Source organism: Odocoileus virginianus, chromosome 7 (assembly GCF_023699985.2).
Source record: "Odocoileus virginianus isolate 20LAN1187 ecotype Illinois chromosome 7, Ovbor_1.2, whole genome shotgun sequence".
Lineage (NCBI taxonomy): Eukaryota > Metazoa > Chordata > Mammalia > Artiodactyla > Cervidae > Odocoileus > Odocoileus virginianus.
Genome location: NC_069680.1, coordinates 22,444,324 through 22,461,822, shown reverse-complemented (window position 1 = coordinate 22,461,822; position 17,499 = coordinate 22,444,324). Strand labels below are relative to the sequence as shown.

At 43.8% G+C, this 17,499-nt stretch overlaps 1 protein-coding gene across 2 annotated transcripts in view; it reads right to left on the bottom strand.

The window, feature by feature from the left end:
* PLPP4 (phospholipid phosphatase 4) overlaps positions 1-17,499 on the bottom strand; it is a 216,063-nt gene that overhangs the window by 165,408 nt on the left and 33,156 nt on the right. For both annotated transcript variants that reach the window (XM_070470292.1, XM_070470293.1), the window contains exon 2: positions 4,937-5,026. In XM_070470292.1, coding sequence (XP_070326393.1) covers positions 4,937-5,016 — 80 coding nt within the window. In that variant the 5' untranslated portion in view covers positions 5,017-5,026. The remainder of the gene's footprint in view (positions 1-4,936; positions 5,027-17,499) is intronic.

Here is a 17,499-nt window from a genome sequence, read left to right as displayed (position 1 = left end):
AATAATAGAAATAAAGTGCACAATGAATGTAGTGTGCTTGAATCATTCCGAAGCCATCCCCACCCCCACCGCCACCCCCAGCCCATGGAAAATTTTTCTCCTAGGAAACCCATCCCTTGTGCCAAAAAGGTTGGGGACCGCTACTTTAAGACAATACTTTTCATAGCTCTGTGAATTATTTATTCATTTATTTATAAGTACATATGTAGCACTTTGTATGTTCCAGAAAACTTCTAAGTGCTTTATAAATATTAACTCATTCAATTCTTGTAAAAACATTGAAGCAGAGACTCTTTGTGCTGTCGTGTCTGACTCTTTGCGACCCCATGGACTGTAGCCTGCTAGTCTCCTCTGTCCATGGAATTTTCAAGGCGAGAGTACTGGAGTGGGTTGCCATTCCTTCTCCAGGATCTTCCTGATCCAGGGATCGAACCTGCATCTCTTGTGTCTCCTGCATTAGCAGGTGGATTCTATACCACTAGCACAACATGGGAAGCCCTAGAAACTCTTGACCCTCATTTGAAACTGGGACAGCCGAAACACAGAGAAGTTCAGAACTTTGCCCACAGTTGTTAACTGGCAGAGCAGATTCAAGCCAAGATGGTCTATCTTCACAAGCTGTTTAAATAGGGCATATATGAAATAAAGGCAAAATAAAGCACATCAATAAAAACACAGAGGGTATTAAATTCTGGTTACTGTTCCCTATCCTGAGGCTTTGTTGATAGAGGAAATTAAAGAGCATCTTTGAGAGGTGTTAAAGGAAAAAGCATAGAACTGAAGCTTTCTCATTGGTACTGCTGGAACTGAACGAGAACTGAAAAACAAGCGAATTTCTCATTTTGTCTGCCAGTGCTACTTAAGGCCACCCAGTGCACAATTGATGGCATCTTTTAGAGAAACAACCTGCTGATAAATTATTGCTTTGGACTTAGCCCACCTTTCTAGTTTCTCTTCTTATAGCTTAAACCTCTTCTTCATATCTATGCGTGCTGTGGATTCACTGAAAAGATCTTATCTTTTTTGGTGCAAACTGACATCTTAGCCCTAGTCACACATGAACCATGCAAGTTGAGTCTAAGTTGACAACACCTTTATAGTTGAATATCTCCAGTCAACACATAGCATCAGCTGGACTAGGAGAGTAGTTTTCAATATGTGATATCTGACCAGCATGAGCAGCATCACCCAAGAACGTGTTAGGACAAATACCCTGTCCCACCCCAGAGCTACTGAAAAACTGGGGACTATAGTCCTATGTTCTGTGTTTTAACAATTCTCTGAATCTAAGAAAACTAGTCTAGAAAAAATAACCAAATACCATGCATACACTAATAAAAAAAAATAATGTCAATTTCTTACTATGAGTTTTCTAAGAGTTTATCTGGGGTTAAATACTGGTTCTACATTGTACACTGGTTCTACATTGTACTGCCTATATGGTTTTAGGTGAGCCATTAACCTCTGTAAATCTCAGTTTTCTTTTCTGTAAAATGGGAATAACAAGACTTGATGTTACCTGGATTAAATGGAAAATATGCATCCAGAATGCTGACAGCGCACAGAACATGACAAATACTCACGATATGTTTGTGTTAGTATTTATGACTCTGGTCACCTTTATGGGTGCAACGGCCTGTGTTAAGGAATATTTTAAAAGGAGAAGGACTGTGTTATGGGTGGGAATTCTCAGAGAATACCCAGGCAAAGGTTGTAGAAGATTCCATTTTGTTCCAAATATGTGCCTGACCTAGAGGGGGTGGGACTGGGATGGGGGGTGGGAGGGAAGCTCCAGAGGGAGGAGATATATGTACACACACACACACACACACACACACACACACACAGAGACCAAGTCACACTGTTCTACAGTAGAAATCAACACAGCACTGTAAAGCAGTTATTCTCCAACTAAAAAAAAACAAAACAGAACAGAACTATGAGCCTGTCTGGCCAAACTCTTTTCCCACTGGCCCATTAACCTAGAGCATCAGCATCCCTGACTTTCAAGATTCCTAGAATACAGAGATGGTCCTTTCGATAGACCCTGCCAGCCAGACTCTTCTCCTCCCCAGGAAGTATGTGAAGACAGTGGCTGGGGGAGGGGAGGGGATGGGGTTCAAGGAGGACCCGATAAACAGGGATGGGGGATGAGGAGGAAGATGGGACCATACTGGGCAGAGCCCAGGTCCTGGGTCTTCCCCCCTGTCACCCCTTCACCAAGGCCTCTGTCCTCCTGTGGCCACCGTGGCCAGCCTTGAAAACGTGCTACTCTCCTGTCTCTGGACACAAACCTTTCCCTCAAACCCTCCCACACAGGCTGGAATTTCCCAACCCAACCTGTACTAAATCCAAAGGCAAGAAGAGATGGGGGAAAGAAAATGAGCATGAAGAAATTAGGGAAAACTAACACAAATCCCAGACAACCAGGGGTGCTCACCAAGGACTGGGATCTGACCCTACAACAACAGCTCCACAAGCTTCTGTGAACTGATTTTTCTTGTTAAACTGGAATAACGGGATAGAATAACAGATAGTGGAATAATGGGGTGGAATAATGGTAGTAATCCCAAGGGGAGTGCTACCAGCCAAGGAGAGCCCTCATTGATCCACAAGCTCTTTGATTCTTGTATCTGAATTCCTAACCCTAACCTACCTCTCTTCATTCTTCCCACTTGGTCCTTTGGGGTAAGCTGGCTTCGTGGGAAAGAATCTGCCTGCCAGTGCAGAAGATGCAGGAGACCCTAGTTCAATCCCTGGATAGGGAAGATCTCCTGGGGAAGGAAATGGCAACCCACTCCAGTATTCTTGCCTGGAGAATTCCATGGACAGAGGAGCCTGGTGGGCTACAGTCCCTGGGGTCACAAAGAGTAGAACACGACTGAGCACACACACTCACACCCCCAACAGCAAGGGAAGTTACGACATTTGCTGACTGACAACAGATAAGGTCAGCAAGTTAGCTCATAGGTGGGTTGAACCATAGCTGAGGATAAGAAAGAGTCCATCAGATGGAAGACAAGAATAACCACAAAGCTGAGCACCTACGAAGTGTCAGGAACTGTGCTGAACTTGTTACATCCACCCTCTCATCCACCCTCCTAACAAATCAACAAAGGCAATAATAATAGTTATTCAATCGATTGAGCACTCACTGTGTACCAAGCACTGGCCTAGATACTTTACATAAAGTCTGCATGCGTTTAATTCTTATTACAACTGTATTAGCTGTAGATCATTGTTATACCTATTTTTAACATGAAGAATTTGAGACTCCAGGATATTAAACGCTGGACCCGAAGTCACACGGAGTAAATATAGCAGAGGCTGGAGTTGAACCCAGGGGCTGACCAGAAAATCCACCGTCCCCAGCACTAGGAAGTGAGGACAGCAGTCGTCCAGGGAGAGAGGGAGTGGCATTGGCCGGAAGGTTTGCTGAGTGCTGGGAAAGTGCGGTCATTTTAGCTTCAGGAAATGATTTGCATGAGATGAAAAAAATAGTAATAATGTGGAACCTGGGTCCACAGGGCATTCAGGAAAAGAAAATTCAGTCTCCAGGGAAAACAAAAGAATTGAGAGTGAAGAGGGTGAGCTGCTTGCTCTCTCAATAGCTACATCAATCAAGGGTTTCAGTAAAGAAAAGAAACAAAGTTCTTAATAGCAGTTCTTTGGATGGATTTTATAACATCAACAGAAAAGACAAAAGAACCAGACAAGCGAGATCCAAGCAACAAGAAATACAGTGTGGCCACACCCCAAAGAACAATCGGGTAGGACTCTCGCTGGACCTTCTGCTATACCCAGTCCCCGATTCAGCCACCCTTGGCTCTGAATCACCTCTCAGTTCCCTCCATTGGTGTGTCATATTCTCAGCTTCGGGCACTGGAATGGCTGAGTCTGGACAGGGACAAACCCTCATTCAGCTTCTAGGATCTCTGGCATCAAGATTCACACAGGATGCCCTTCCTTTTCCTCCCAAATCCACGCCATCCAAGAGTTGCTGAGGACTGCTTGAACAGATACACAACGTGCCAGGTCAACAGAGATCCTGAAGACCAGCAAGCTTGGAATAAAAACAGTTGTCGAGGGATCCAATATAGGGGTGAACTCACATGCCTCTTTGAGTAGATGTATCAGTTTTAATGACTGAGACGCTGAAGCCTTCTTCCTGAGTACCAGCGTCACCAGCCTTGTGAAAAGGTTCCCTCGACTCAGGAGGGTTTATGACTTGAGGTCCCCATGCCTCCTGACCACGCAGTGGCTGAGGATGATGACCAAGTGCTCCTGGATTCAGTGGGCTGGAAACTCCTCCCCCGAAGGTCCACTTGGACCCACGATTCTCTGTGTGACTGAAGCTCAGAGGAACGGCAGCAAAAAGTGCCCTCTGGAGGGGCAAGTTCATGGTCATGTGTTGACCTCCTAGCAACAGAAGGAGGCACCAGGACCCTGGAATTTTTTCATCTGTGCAAAGGCTGGCCCTGCACCCAGTTCTTCAGCCTCTGCTGTGCTGACCTGGAAATCTCAGCATGAACTCCCCTGCGCAGTGATAAGCCTTCCCAGCTCCCAGAGCTCCCTTCGTGGGAGATCCCTCTTTTTGCTTAGTTCCAGCTTGACATGGCAGGGTCAGACAGCGAATCATAAGCAGAACTCACTCATGCTTGCACACGCCACGGCCTAGCAGATCTGGCCATCGAAATCAAGACAGAAACATGCCTCTGATGGGGAAAGAACAATCACCACCACGAATGGAACCACACAGCTGGCTGAGGATGACAGAGAAAGGAAACGCTCAATGGGGACGTTTAATTTCAAAGGAAAAACCTCCAGAAGATGACAAATGCAATCTTTGGATTGAACCATCTGCAGTTGAATAGCTTCCTGTGAGCAACACATTGAAACATTTATAGAATTAAGATGCTAAAAAATTAATGTTTACCTATTATAGAAGTGCTTATAATTGTCTGACGCGCGTCCATCATCAAATAACAGTTTCAAACATTCCAGGACAGGCCCCATCCAGCGAAAACTGTCAAAAGAGAACAAGGAAGATTTATTAGAGGGAAAGTTTGTGAGCTGCGAGCCCTCTTGTGGCCACAAAGTGCAATGCAGCCTGTGTCTCCATCCCCACCCCCAACCCTCAGTCATGGAGGTGGAGTTGGGGGCTGGAGTGTTGAATTTGTGGCCTGACTCCTTCACCAGACCAAGACCTCTGATTCAAAGAGAGAGACTGCGGGACAGCAAGAAAATGCTCTTCCTTCCTTGTGGTATCATCAAGGACATTAGGACAGGGCACAAAGCTTCCCACACCTCCACTGTTATTCATAAACAGTGCTGTATCCATAAACATTTATGGAACTTTAGAGATGCATTGATAGGCAACATCATTTATCTAGAAAGAAAACACCACTGAAACTGAGGCTCCAGGAGACCATGTGACTTGCCTGAGGTCTCTTATTCTTCCAACCTGATCTTAAATATCACCTCTTCCCGATTTTCAACAGTCACTTGCCTTTAAATGTCTTCCTTGACCCACCTGTATAGTCACACCAGCACCATCTACACCACCTACTGTCAAACACAGTCCACCGTCTTTGCCTCCATTTCCACAAATGGTCACATGTTGGCTATATGCTCCTCCCACTAGACTGGAGATCCCAGTGGGTTGAGAACCATTTCATTCACCCATAATCCAGGAAGTATCCGTGGAACCATGAGTGACGTGATCAATAAGGCACGTGGTTGAAACACAAGCACAGATCCATTGACTCCAGACTCACTGGAGAAGCACAGGGCTTGTTGACTTGGTGTCAGCTCCTAGACACCCCGCTGGGCTCAGCCTGCAGACCCCTGTGTGTGAGGTTAACTCTGCCCTTTGCCACGCAAACTCATTCCTCCTCCTTTATCCCCCATGTCAGGCTGGAGGCACCACTCTCCACCCAGATGTGCAAGCAAAACATCAGGAGGTCATCTTGCCTCCACTGCATGTGAACAGCTCCTTCATCTCCACCCACGTCACCAACCCCAAGTCCTGCTATTTCTATTAATATCTCCCAAAGGGTCCCCTGTGGCTCAGCTGGTAAAGAGTTCACCTGCAATGCGGGAGATCTGGGCTCGATGCCTGGGTTGGGAAGATCCCCTGGAGAAGGAAAAGGCAACCCGCTGCAGTATGCTGGCTTGGAGAATTCCAAGGACTGTATAGTCCATGGGGTCGCAAAGAGTCGGACACGACTGAGCGACTGAACTGAACTGAATGCACTCGCCTGGATGTGCCCACTGCTCTCTATCCCAGCCATGCTCCCTTGCACAGGTCATCATGAATCATTCGCATTAGGGAAGAAGCTTGTCAGCTGTCCTTCCAGCTCTGGGCTTCTATCCTGGCTGCAACCAGAGGGTGGTTGCAGAACTGAGCTGCCTTGTCACTTAGAACCCTCCAGGGCTCCATGTGGCTTTTTGGAGAAAGTCCAAAAGGGTTCATTTGACCCCTTTGGCTCCTGCTGCTTCCTGTCCTCTGCCCCCTGCCCCTAGTTCCACCCCCCAGCTCCAGCCTGGCAGACAGTCCTCGAGAGAGCTCCTTATAGCCCGCCACTACACCACACCCTTTCAGGGACATTATCTTGCTAAACTCTCACAATACCTTTTCAAGAGAGATATTACTGTTCCCATTTTCAAAATGAAGCAGCTCAGAGAGGCCAAACTGACTTGCCTGGAGTCACCAGGCCTCTTGGTTTGAGATTCATTGTACTTTCCTATTTCCCATCCTCATTACTGTCATTGACAGTGTTTGTTAAGCACTTACTATATACAAGACAACATGCAAGAAAACTCCAGGGCACTCTTATGAGCAAGTCATAAAGCACCCTTGTTCACACACAGCTACCCAGGTGCTCACTAGAGACCCCCTGACCCCTGCACCTTGAATCTCCAGCCTCTAGAGCAGTGTCCAACACACAACAGGTGCCCAATAAACACTTGTCAAGGGAAAGATTGTCCATTCTCTTTCCCCTTTCAGAGAGCATAGTTTGTAGTGTTTCTAGAGCCATCTGTCTTATAAAAGGCAAAGCACAAGAAAATATGAGCTGGGACTTTGCTGGTGGTCCAGTGGCTAAGACTCCATGATCCAAGCCAAGGGACCTCGGTTTGATCCCTGGTCAGGGAACTAGATCCCAGATGCTGCATGCCCCAACTAAGACCTGGCACAATCAAATCAAATAAAAAAAATTTTTTTAAAAAGGAAAGAAAATACAAGCTTTTCTTCTTTTCTTCTCTGGTTCTTCAGGTTCCTATAGGTCTAGAAAAGATTTTTTCATGTCTCCAGATATAACATGAATTCTGACATCACACAGGTCTCTCACCCCCATCGGCAAGTCCCATGACAATGTGAATAAAAACTGTGTTGAAGATACTAGGAAATGTCAGCCATTCATGGATTTGGTCCCGAGGCAATATGGCAGGGGCTTCAGGTGTGACCTGTATCGGAGTTGGAATACAGAGCGGAGGTCTCGTGAAGTCCCAGTAAAGAAATGACTGCAGGGAGACAGGGGCAGCCCCAGTGGGAGAAATGTTCCAGACAGCTGCTCATTGAGTTACAGGAGTGGTCCGTTTATACTAGTTGCCATGGCGACCCTGCCCTTCAAATTTAGAAAGTTTCATGAACAAGATCACTCTGGTGTTAAAGATTTCATGGAAAAAAAAAAAACAAACTGGCCAACTTAGCCCCAGGGGGTAGGTGTACTTTCTTTGGAGGACTTCTTCTCTCAAGACAACCACAAGATAAAAGGATCCTGAAGGCTGGTAGTAGGTTGGTGCAAACATAATTGCGGTTTTGGATTGTGAATTTTAAATCATTATAACTAAGTTCAAATACATCTTTATTCATTAAACTAGGAACCATTATAATCAACACATTTTGGCCAATAAAAAATATGTTTGCTTATTCCTGTAGCGTAAAACTCCATACTTTGGGATTTGACCAACTCTTGGAAAGCATTTTTTGCATTCTGCTAGTTGTGGAAGCAATTTCCCTGCAAAGAGTTGTCAAGATGCTTGAAGCAGGGGTAGTCAGTTGGCAAGAGGTCAGGTGAATATGGCAGATGAGGCAAAACTTGGGAGCCCAATTCTTTCAGCTATTGAAGTGTTGTTTGTGCGATGTGTGATTGGGCATTTTCATGGAGAAGACTCGGGCCCTGTTGACCATTGCTAGCTACAGGCCTTGCAGTTTTCAGTGCATCTCATCAATTTGCTGAGCATACTTCTCAGATGTAATGGTTTCACCAGGATTCAGAAAGCTGAGCGGATCAGACAGGCAGCAGATCACCAAACGGTGACCATGATCTATGTTTGGTGCAAGTTTGGCTTTGGAAAGTGATTTGGAGGCTCTTCTCAGTCCAACCACTGAGCTGCATTGCCAGTTGTCACATAAAATTCACTTTTCATCACACATCACAATCCGATTGAGAAATGGTTAGTTGTTGTGCAGAATGAGAGAAAGTGACACTTCAAAATGACAGATTTTTGGGGGGGTTTAGATCAGCTCATGAGGAACCCACTTATCAAACTTTTCCACCTTTCCAATTTGCTTCAAATGCCAACTGACCATAGAATGATCAATGTCGAGTTCTTCAGCAACTTCTCATGCAGTTGTAAGAGGATCAGCTCCGATGATTACTCTCAATTGGTCACCATTACCTTCGATGGCTGGCCACTGTGCTCCTCATCTTCAAGGCTCTTGTCTCCTTTCAAAACTTCCTGAACTCCTACTGCACTGTACATTTGTTAGCAGTTCCTGCCAAATGCATTGTTGATGTGGTGAGTTGTCTCTGATGCTTTATGACCCATTTTGAACTCATAAAAAATCACTCGAATTTGCTTTTTTTCTAAAATCATTTCCATAGTGTCAAATAAATATAAAGTAGGCAGCAAGTAATTAAGTCATTAGCAAAAAAAACAAACAAGAAATGCACATTAAAATAATGTATAATGTAACCATATTTATTAAGAATGTATTCTAATATCAAACAGCAAGTTTCAACAATGCAAACACAGCAATTACATTTGCACCAATCTAATAACTATGAATAGGAAAGCAATACAAACTGCTTTATTTTTCATCCCACTAGTTAAGGATTTGTGAAAATCAAAAACAATTACCCTGGCATGCAGCTGGTTCAAATACTGTATGCTGAACATATGAGTGAACAAAGGAATATTTTAAAGTACTGACTTGATTAAAATAAAATATTATTTACATTTATAAAAAATTTTAATATTTAAAATTTAAATTTTATTTATCTTATAAATAAACATAGGTCTAATATAGATAAAGATATGTTAAAACTGCCTGGAAAAAATGCCTGGCTCTGAAGGTTGGATTTTCGAATGCACTATAATTTATGATTAGAACATAAACACTGACTAGCAGGAAAAGCTTGGGATTTGGGCCTAGGATCATTGTCTACTAGAAAGCTAGTTTTCTCATTTGAGGTAGTCATGATAATAAATAAGAGAGTATATGCTTAAAAAGGGGCTTCCCAGGCGGCCCTAGTGGTAAAGAACCCGCCTGCCAATGCAAGAGACATAAGAGATGTGGGTTCGATCCCTAGGTCAGGAAGATCCCCTTGAGGAGGGCATGGCAGTCTCCAATATTCTTGCCTGAAGAATCCCATGGACAAAGGAGCTTGGCAGGGCTACAGTCCATAGGGTCGCAAAGAGTCGGACACGATTGAAGCAACTTAGCACACACACAGACATATGCTTAAAAACAGCTTGGAAAAGCTAATGTGCTAAACCAATGCTAATAGTTTTTTGTTTAATCACATCTCACCAGGTTCAGATTCTTGTGTTTCTGCAAACTTGGATCCTACTTCTCTTTTATATGGTTAGTAAATATTACTTTCCTTCTGCCTTAGGCAGCCACATCCAACCAAAGGGTTAGACCGACATGAAGTCTGCAGAGCTGGTGTGTTTGTGGGTGCCTGGCTGCATGTGTCTGTCCATGGGTGAACACAGTCGGGGCACCAGTCACCCTGAGCAGAAACCCCTGGCTATCCTGGACGGGTAGCAAATGCCTGGGCATTGACTCTGAGCATTCATTCAGTTTGTTTTCTGACAAACTCACAGTTGGAAATGGGAGGCTTCCATGAAAACCCTTCCAGGCTTGTCTGGATGAAATGTCCATTGTCACCTTTTCTATGCACGTGATCCATACAAATTCCTTCTCCCAGACTCCTATCAGTTTCTTGGCAGGTGGCCGTACCTAGGTGCCATTCGTGATCTAAGGGGCCTTCAAATCACATCCAGACAGAGATCTCTACCCACATCTCCCACTCACCAACTGACCACGCTACCTGCTTCTTCTCCAGAGGCTGGAGGGAATGAAAATGGGCAGACAGTACCTGGAGCAAAAGGAGGCCTCTAACTCATTCATGTCATCCTTTCCTTTCTTCACTCATTGATCCATTCATCACTGATACACTTTTTTCATGAAGCTGTTGGATACTTACGCAGTGATAGGCCCCAGGGTAGGCACTGGGATCCTAGAGTAAACAGGTCCTGACCTCACCTCTGCTCTCCATCCTCCCATCACATGGGCTCTGTTCTTACACACCAGGGTCCTGCCCCAGGATGTTTGCACTTGCGGTGTCCTCTGGCTAAACTGTTCTTCCCCCAACTCTTCCTAGAGCTCATGCCTCCCCTATTTATCTGGCCCTCGGCTCACAAGTCACCTTTCCAGAGAGGCCTCCCTTGCTCACACTGTGTAAAAGAAATCTCCCTTGCCCACCACCCTGCATTTATTTTCTTTATAACCAATGTGAAATTATTCAATTTTGGACAGTTTTGTCTTCTTCCCTGCTGGATCCCCAGACTGACACATTGATTACAATATAATAAGATGCAACAGATAAAATTTATTTAGCACTCGCTGAATGCCAGTTGGACTTCCCTGGCGGCTCAGGCTCTCTTGCCTGCCAATGCAGGAGATGTGTGTTTGATCCCTGGGTTGGGAAAATTCCCTGGAGAAGGAAATGGCAACCCACTGTAGTATGCCAGTTGCTGTTTAGGGTATTTTATACACTCTCCCAGTTAATCATTCCTACAAGCCTATGCGCTGGATATTAATAGAGGGTTAGGGAAGCTATGTACCTTAGTCATATAGTTAGTAAGAAACAAGGTTGTTTTTTGAACCCAGGAAGTTTAAGTTCAGTGCCTGGGCTCCTAATCCCTACCCAAGACAGTCACTGAATCCATCACCCAGTGTTTTGAATAAATGAATAAATATAAGAATGAATGAACGAATGAGTCTAAGACAAGCATTAAACTATTATTTGACAGCTACATAAGTACCAAGAAATATATTACTATGATGTGCATTTTTGATAGAGAGATCAAACCTAGTTAGTACATCAGGAGAGACCAGCCAAGGGAAGTGACACTTAGACAGCCTAGAGTCTGGACAGGAGGTAGTGAGAGAAGAGGGTCATTCATCAGGTGATCTGTGGGTGACAGCTGAACACAGGCATCAGACCTCAGGTTCAGAATAATATCCATTTGGAATGGTGTGGAGAAGCAGGCAGGGCATGTATCAAGGTAGGAGCAAAACCTGGTTATGTTTTTTGGAAGGCAATTTGCAGAATCCATGCTATCTATAATCAGTTTGCAGACTTTAAAAGATGCCCATTTCTCAACCCAGCAATTTCACTTTTAACTAGCTAACCTACCAATATGCTTGGCTATCTGTAAAAAGGAGTATGTATAAGGAGAGTAGCCATTGAAATAGCCCCAAAATGAATAATGAAAACCAAATACTTCTCAACAAATAACACCATACTGTGAGGAATATTCCAGAACAAGTTCTTAAATGATTTTATCAGCAATTCTATCAAGACATAGTAGCACTTTAAGATCTACAAGACATAGTGCCAAGTGAAAAAAAAGTCAAGTAACATTTCACTATGTAAAAAATGATCCTATTTATATATTTTTAAAAAGAGAAATTGAAGCTATATGTGTGTGGATAAAATGTACACACATACACACACAGATGTAAATGCATGCTTTGAAAAACCATTCAGCAAATTCTTATCTGTGATTTCCTGGGAGGAAAAAAGAGGAGAAAAAAAGACTCTGACTTAAAAAAAAGCAAAGAATCTAAAATGTTTGAATATTTATAATGAAAATGTAGGCGTATATTAGTCTGATTTTTAAAATTCTCATATTAAAATAAAAAGATTAAAAGCCAGCACTGTAAACAGAAATCCCCCTGAGATTATCCCACAGGGCTCCACAGAGGCCCCATCCAGCCAAAACCCTCCCAGCCACACAACTGGATCTGGACCATCTTCCTAGAGTCTCCTGCTGGTCCTGATTTGCTTCCTCATGGCTTCCCTGATAGCTCAGTTGGTAAAGAATCCACCTGCAATGCAGGAGACCCTGGTTCAATTTCTGGGTCGGGAAGATCCCCTGGAGAAGGGACAGGCTCCCCACTCCAGTATTCTTGGCCTTCCCTGGTGGCTCAGTTGGTAAAGAATCCGCCTGCAATTCAGGAGACCTGGGTTCATCCCTGGGTTGGGAAGATCCCCTGGAGAAGGGAAAGGCTACCCATTACAGTATTCTGGCCTGGAGAATTCCATGGACTGTATAGTCCATGGGGTCGCAAAGAGTCAGACATGACTGAGCGACTTTCACTTTGGCAGGAAGAAGGCTCTCTTCGGTCAGCAGTTCTTGGATTCTGATCCCTGGCTAAACCCTGATTCGACATTTGGACTTCATCCAGGGTTCAGGACACTTGGCCATCAATCCACCATTCAACCGTGGCCCTGATTTGTACCAATCTGTGTAGCTTCACTTAGTTCATCCTCAGGTTTCTGTACTCTCATGGAGAAGCAAGGTAAAATACCCTCCTCGGTCCCTTTGTCTCACAGATGAAAAGACACTCACTGTTAGCATTACCTGGTGATAAGGTTAAGACCAAGTTTTCCACTGGAATTTCCCTTTTCTCTGCTGTGTTGCTGAATTCTCCATGTGGTTCTGTTCTCTTTCCAGGATTCTGACATAGAGTACCTCAACATACTGGCAGGTGAAATCACTCTTGGTTGGCTGAATCTTTAGTTACATTAATAAAATAATGTCTTAATGATCTGGGATGTTTGGGCAAAGTAGTGACTACTTCTCTGAGATCTTGTCTTCTTAGAGTTTCCAGTACAATTTAGGAGACTGACACATAAGCACATAATCTCAACACTATCTGGTCAGTGGTAAAAATAGTCAGACACATAAGAAGCTATGAATACAAACATTAGGGGTCCTTGACTTAGCTGGAAAATTCTGGGATGGCTTCTTGGAGTAGACAGATGGGTGAGTAAGAGTATCTTGGCAGAGAAAGATGAAGAAGCAGAGGGAAAATCATGAGTGAGCACATGGAGATTTGAAATGAACAGATTGACACTGTGCAAAGATTAGCAGTGATTGATGTGGCCGTGGCAGGAGATGGCACAGGAGAGGCAGGCAGGGCCCAGGCAACAGAAGGTCTAGAATCCAACTCATACCATTTCCACTGCATCAGAACATGCCAACTGGCATTTCAGTAGTGACCTCCAAACGACTATGATTTTAGCACCTTTATACTGATGCTTTTGTGTTTTTTTTTTTTTTTTTTTTTTTTTTATACTGATGCTTTTGAACTGTGGTGTTGGAGAAGACTCTTGAGAGTCCCTTGGACTGCAAGGAGATCCAACCAGTCCATCCTAAGGGAAATCAGCCCTGAATATTCATTGGAAGGACTGATGCTGAAGCTGAAACTCCAATACTTTGGCCCACATGAGGCAAAGAACTGACTCATTGGAAAAGACCTTGATTCTGGGAAAGATGGAAGGCGGGAGGAGAAGGGGACAACAGAGGATGAGATAGTTGGATGGCATCACTGACTCGATGGACATGAGTTTGAGTAAACTCCTGGAGTTGGTGGTGGACAGGGAAGCCTGGTGTGCTGCAGTCCATGGGGTCGCCAAGAGTCGGACACGACTGAGCCACTAAACTGATACTGAGCCCATGTTATGTTCAAATGGGTTGGGGAAGGGAGAGGGCAGGTTTGTTAAATATTGGTGAAAATTGTATTTGACATTCTTTCCTAAAATAAAATGGTCCATTTTTAGAAAGTTCTAGATAATGAGCATCAGGGCGATTGCTTTTCAGGGCCAGCCTCCCACATACTGATGGCTTACAGTCGTAAGGAGGTAAATACAGAGCTTGGTGATGGTGCCAGGCTCAGGATGTACCCTGGAGGATTCCTCTCCATCCTAATGAATCTTGTGTTTGGAAGGTGTTTTTGCAGAGGTGATTTGTGTCTCTAAGAGAGAACAACCAGATGTTCCCCTGATACTGGGATTTTGTGATAAAGCCTGGATATCGGCCCTGTAGCATACTAGAGGGCACTGATGTGGTGCCCACTTGCCACGGTAATTCCAAATGCAACAGAGCCAGGTTTGAACACCAGGTGATTCGGTGTACTCCAGCTGTCCCTTGGTGTCTGGGGACTAGCTCCCTGACCCCCACAGCTACCAAAATCCACAGATGCTCAAGTTCCTCATACAAACGTGTAGTATTTGCATATAAACTACATTCTCCCATATACTTTGAATCTTCTCGAAGTGACTTACACAATATGATGTAAATAATTGTAAATACAACATAAACACTACATAAGTAGTGTTTGCATGCCACAAATCCAAGTTTTGCTTTTTGGAATTTTCTGGAATTTTCAAATATTTTCAGTCTGTGGTTGGTTGAATATGAGGATGCAGAACCTGAAGGTACGGAGGGCTGTGCTAGATTCAAACAGGCATTCTAAATTATATTTATTAGTGTGTTTTTTTTTTGATAGAAAAAAGAATAAGAAAAAAAATAACCTACTATTCTATCACTGATAAATTTTCTCTCATCTCAATTTACTTTTACTTTATTTTTTAAAATCTAAGCTTATTGAGGTATAATTTACACACAGCAAAATTTAGCCTTTTGAGGGTAGAGTTCAGTGCATTGGGATAAGACCACATAACCATGACCCCAATTGAGATACAAAGCATTTTCATTACCCCCAGAAGTTCCTTCATGACTTTGTGTGGGTCATCTCCTTTGCCCACCAATGATCCCTGAAAATCACTAACCCAATTTCTGCCCCTACACTTTTGCCTCAATTATTAAGAAATAATTTAAGAATCAAGTAAGAAATTTCAAATATTAAGTGATGAAAAGAAAGATAAAGGGTAATTTAAGAAGTCATTTCTTCTTTTTTTGTGAAAGTTCTGGAATTGGAAGGTGAAGTAGAATCCTATTTTGTCAGTTACTTTTCCTTTACTGCATAGTGGTTAGAAAATGTAGTCTTAGACTTCTGACATAATGGAACTTACTGAGATTTTCTCCATAATTATTATATGGTCAATTTTTATAAATATGAAACAACTACCTGAAAATAAGAGTGGTCTCCAGCAGTTGATGTGCCAATGTGTATTAGAGTGACCAGATTAATTTTAATTATTGTGTGGGTACTCAGTCAAGTCTGACTCTTTGAGACCCCATGGACTATAGCTGACCAGGCTCCTCTATCCATGGGATCCTCCAGGCAAGAATACTGGAGTGGGTTGCCATTTCCTTCTTCAGGGGATCTTCCTGACCCAGGGATTGAACCCGGGTCTCCTGCAACACAGGCAGATTCTTTACTGTCTGAGCTACCAGGGAAGCCCTATGGTGGCTCAGTGGTAGGAAACTGGCCTGCAATACAGGAGACCCAGGTTCAATCCGTAGGTCGGGAAGATTCCCTGAAGGAGGAAATGGCACCCCACTGCAGTATTCTTGCCTGGGAAATCCCATGGACAGAGCAGCCTGGGGAGCTACAGACCAGAGGATCACAGAGAGTCGAACGTGAGTGAGTGACTGAGCGCTGAGCGCAGCTCAGTCCACAGCATCAGTTTTAACCTTAGGTCTTCAAAAATTCCTAAATATATATATTTTTACTATTTCACCTAATTCTTAAGCAAGACTGCAGGTGCTGCTGCTAAGTCGTTTTAATCATGTCTGACTCTTTGCAACCCCATGGACTATAGCCCATCAGGCTCCTTTGTCCATGGAATTCTCCAGGCAAGAATACTGGAGTGGGTTGACATGCCCTCCTCCAGGGGATCTTCCTGACCCAGGGATCAAACCTACACCTCCTGCATTGTAGGCAGTTTCTTGACCACTGAGCTACTGGAGAAGCCCAAGCAAGACTAACATATCAAAATAAACAATGACTCAAATGCAGTAAAAGTTTATTTCTCACTCTCATAAAACATTCTGGTCACAAGTGGTTCTCCTGAAAGCACTGGTTCAAAGACCCAACTCTTTCTTCCTTGAGACTCTTCCATGTCTCAAGGCCCTATCATTACCTTGGGGGAAGAGAGAGCAGAGTGAGTTTCTTAAAAGTCTTAGCCCATAAATATCTTACATCAGATTGGCTGGAATTCAGTCACATGGTCATATCTAGCTGCAAAGGAATCTGGGAAATCCAAAGTTGTGTACTTGAGACGAAAAGTACACAGACTCTGATGAGCAGCTAGCAACCCCTGAGCCAGTTCTGTGTGCTAACGCGAGTGAGTTAAAATCTCTTTAATGTTTCTGTGTATTTATCACTGTATTCCTTGCCTTTTTTTGCTGTATCAGGTCTCAGCTGTAGTTGGCGAGATCTAGTTCCCTGACCAGGGATCGAACTTGGGCCCCCTGCACTAGGAATACAGAGTCTTAACCACTGAACCACAAGGTTCACTCCTTGCCCTTTATTCTTTACATAATTTGATGCTTTGTTGTTTGGTACATGTATCTTGTTCAGTCTCTAAGTCATGTCCAACTCTTCACAACCCCATGGACTGCAGCACACCAGGCTCCTCTGTCTTCTACTAGCTCCCAGAGTTTGCTCAAATTCATGTGTTAATAGTGGCTTAAACAACACAAAGGTATTACCGTACAGCTCTGGGGATCTGAAGACTCACTGGACTAACATCAATGTGTTGGCAGGGCTGCACTTCTTTCTGCAGGCTCCAGGGGAGAATCTGCTTCCTTGCCTTCCTTGCTTCCAGAGGCTATCCTTATTCCTTGGTTTGTGGCCCTCTTCCATCTTCCAAGAGAGAAATTCCATCACTGCAGCCCCAGTTTCCATCATCATAACTCATCCTCTGACACCACTCCCTTCCTGTTTCACTTATGAGGACCCTCATGATAGCATTGGGTCCACGTGGATAATTCAGAATAATCTCCCCATCTCAAAATCTTTTATGGAAATTCATCTACAAAGCCCCCTTTGTCATGGCCACATGTTTATAGGCTTCAGGAATTATACACGGTTTCTTTGGGGGAAACCATTATTCTGCCCAACCACAAAATCTGAAGCTCCATATAGGTGATCATCATGGTCTTGTTGTGGATAATATCTTTTATCATCCTAAATGCCACTTCTGCCTTATTTCAGTTCTTGGC